General features: G+C 52.3%; 1 protein-coding gene across 1 annotated transcript; it reads left to right on the top strand.

Annotated features, from left to right (window-relative positions):
• Positions 1-1,547: 1,547 nt before the first annotated feature.
• On the top strand, positions 1,548-2,213 carry LOC124803169. The gene has a single exon (XM_047264351.1). The coding sequence runs from the start codon at positions 1,548-1,550 to the stop codon at positions 2,211-2,213; it is 666 nt and encodes a 221-aa protein (XP_047120307.1).
• The last annotated feature ends 623 nt before the right edge of the window (positions 2,214-2,836 follow it).

The raw sequence follows: 2,836 nt of genomic DNA, 5'->3' as shown, positions 1-2,836 counted from the left end.
CCTACCTGGACGATGTGTTAGTGTTCTCTGCTGACCACGATCGACACCGACAACATCTGCGAGAGATTTTCGAGCGGTTGGAGCGTTACGGTGTCGTCTTGAACGTGGACAAGTGTGTTTTTGGGCAGTCAGAGGTGACATTTCTCGGCCATAAGATTTCTGCTGAAGGCTCTCTTCCTCTGTCCGAGAAGGTGGACGCTATCTTGCAGCTACCCCGACCAACTACGATCAAAGAATTACGTCGTTTTTTGGGGATGCTCAATTTTTATCGACGACACCTTCCTCACGCTGCGGAGCTGCAGGAACCTTTGACGGCGGCATTATCGGGCCCTAAAGTAAATAGCAAGTCTCTGATACAGTGGACAGAGGACATGTGTTCTGCGTTCGAGGCAACAAAGAGGAGCATGGCCGACGCGGCGCTTCTCGCACACCCACGGCTCGACGCGCCATTAGCAATTGTCGCAGATGCGAGCCAGACGGCGATCGGTGCCGCGTTACAACAATGGTCCGACAACGCATGGCAGCCACTGGCGTATTATTCCCACAAGCTTTCGCCTGCACAGAGAAAATGGAGCACATATGACCGTGAGCTCCTGGCAGTATACCAGGCAGTGAAATATTTTCGCCCCCAAGTGGAAGCGCGAACTTTCACGATATATACAGACCACAAGCCACTCACGTTCGCCTTCCGTCGGAATAGTGTCAACTGCTCTCCCCGTCAATTTCATCACCTTGAGTTCGTGGCCCAGTTTACTACCGACATTAGACATATTTCTGGGATCGACAACATTGTTGCGGATTGCCTTTCACGGATCAGCAGTGTTTCCAGTACCATAGACTTTCCTGCACTGGCACAGGCACAGAGAGACGACGAAGAACTCCTTGCCTATGTCAAAGACACGGCTTCCGCATTGCAACTGAAACTCGTTGATGTTCCAGGGGAAGATACACAGCTATACTGCGACGTTTCTCGCGGCCGACCTCGTCCCTTTCTGACGCCGGCTTTTAGAAGACAAGCCTTTGATATAGTACATGGATTGTGCCATCCCGGGGTACGCCCGACATTCCGCCTAGTATCGCAACGTTTCGTGTGGCCAGGCATGCAAAAAGACTGCCGCGAGTGGGTCCAATCTTGTCTTCAGTGCCAACGCTGCAAGATTAACCGCCATGTACACGCACCGATCGGCGATTTTCCGGATACCACCGCCCGCTTTGCCCACGTTCATTTAGATGTAGTCGGACCACTTCCACCTTCGAACGGGCAAAGATATCTGTTTACAATGATCGACCGTTTTACACGTTGGCCGGAGGCAGTGCCGGTGGATAATATCACAGCACACACATTAGCTTCCGCTTTTGCAATGACTTGGTTGGCAAGATTTGGATGCCCACTACATATTACCACTGACCGCGGACGGCAATTTGAATCAGACCTGTTCTCACAGCTGGCCAAGTTTTGTGGTTACACCCACCATAAGACCACAAGTTATCACCCAGCAAGCAACGGAATGATCGAACGCTGGCACCGTTGTTTGAAGGCCGCGCTGATGTGCCACGAAGAAACCTGGACAACCGCACTACCAGTGGTCTTGTTAGGCTTACGGACGACTTTCAAACCAGACCTGGGGTCGTCAGCGGCAGAAACACTGGGCCTTCCTGGTGACTTTGTAGACGCTGATGCCACAGAGACAGTGTCTACTGGCCAGCCGGATTTCTTGCGACGATTGAGGGACCATGTATCAAAGATTCGCCCTCCGAAAGCCACACGTCATGGCAAGCCGCCCACTTTCCTGCACCAGGACCTGGAACAATGTCGTCACGTCATGCTCCGCACTGAGGGCGTTAAACCGCCTCTACAAGCTCCTTATTCTGGTCCATATGAAGTGCTACGGCGCGGTGCCCACACCATGGATATCTTAGTGAACGGCGAAACTACGAATGTCGCGTTGAATCGGGTTAAACCTGCGTATGTTTTTCCTGACACCCCACTAGCGGCACCTCGTCGCAGGCATTCACCTACCGCTGTTCCAGACACTGACGCCACATCTCCGGCGCCGGCTCTTCAACATCCGCCGCCCAACGCAGCACAACATCCACCTCCTGACGTTGTTCCTCCTCCTCCGACGAGGACGACCCGTTCTGGACGTCGGGTGCACTTTCCGGCGCGGTATCTCGACGCCGACGCTCCGCTTCCGCCCGGGGGGCTGATGTAGCGACGCTGCAGCGCGCTAATTCAAGCTCGCCCGTGTGTGTGTGTGCTGTGCGCGTGTGTCAGTGCAGTGGTGTGCGGTCGCAATTACTTTACGCGACGTTGGTGTAGTTCCGCGCCCAGCCTCTAGAGGCGCTGTGTTTTCTATCTTTTATATACGTTCGGTTTATTGTTATTATTCCTTGTTTTTTTGAGTTAGTAGTAGTTCCTTGCCTCCTGACTTGTGTGGACGAGTACTGTTTCCTCTCCTAATTACGGAAGTTTTCCGAGGATTAAGGATACTCTGTATAGGCCGGAAGCAAATTTTATAGCTCCGATCTGTCCATGCATGCCGGGCGTCACAAGATACGCGCTCGCAATAAAGTTATTGTTACTCAACTGAAGGTCTTCATTTTTCCGAATCACGTTAAGCAAAGGTCGGACAGCCACCAGTTTAGCTGTACCCGACAGACGAAAAAGCGAAAACAGAAAAAGGGCTGCTGCACGTATTTGGCGCCCTACAACGTGGGGCTCAAACAGAAGATTGGTAGAGCAAGATTTGAAGCCTCTACGGGTATTGAGGTTCGCATATTAGAAAGAAGGGCGTCGTTGGCAGTTTGTTTCACAGGTTGCTGTTGAGTGCGAGAA

The sequence above is a fragment of the Schistocerca piceifrons genome, chromosome 6 (genome assembly GCF_021461385.2).
Source record: "Schistocerca piceifrons isolate TAMUIC-IGC-003096 chromosome 6, iqSchPice1.1, whole genome shotgun sequence".
Lineage (NCBI taxonomy): Eukaryota > Metazoa > Arthropoda > Insecta > Orthoptera > Acrididae > Schistocerca > Schistocerca piceifrons.
Note: the sequence above shows the minus strand (reverse complement) of the source record. Positions and strands in the feature narration are given on the sequence as shown.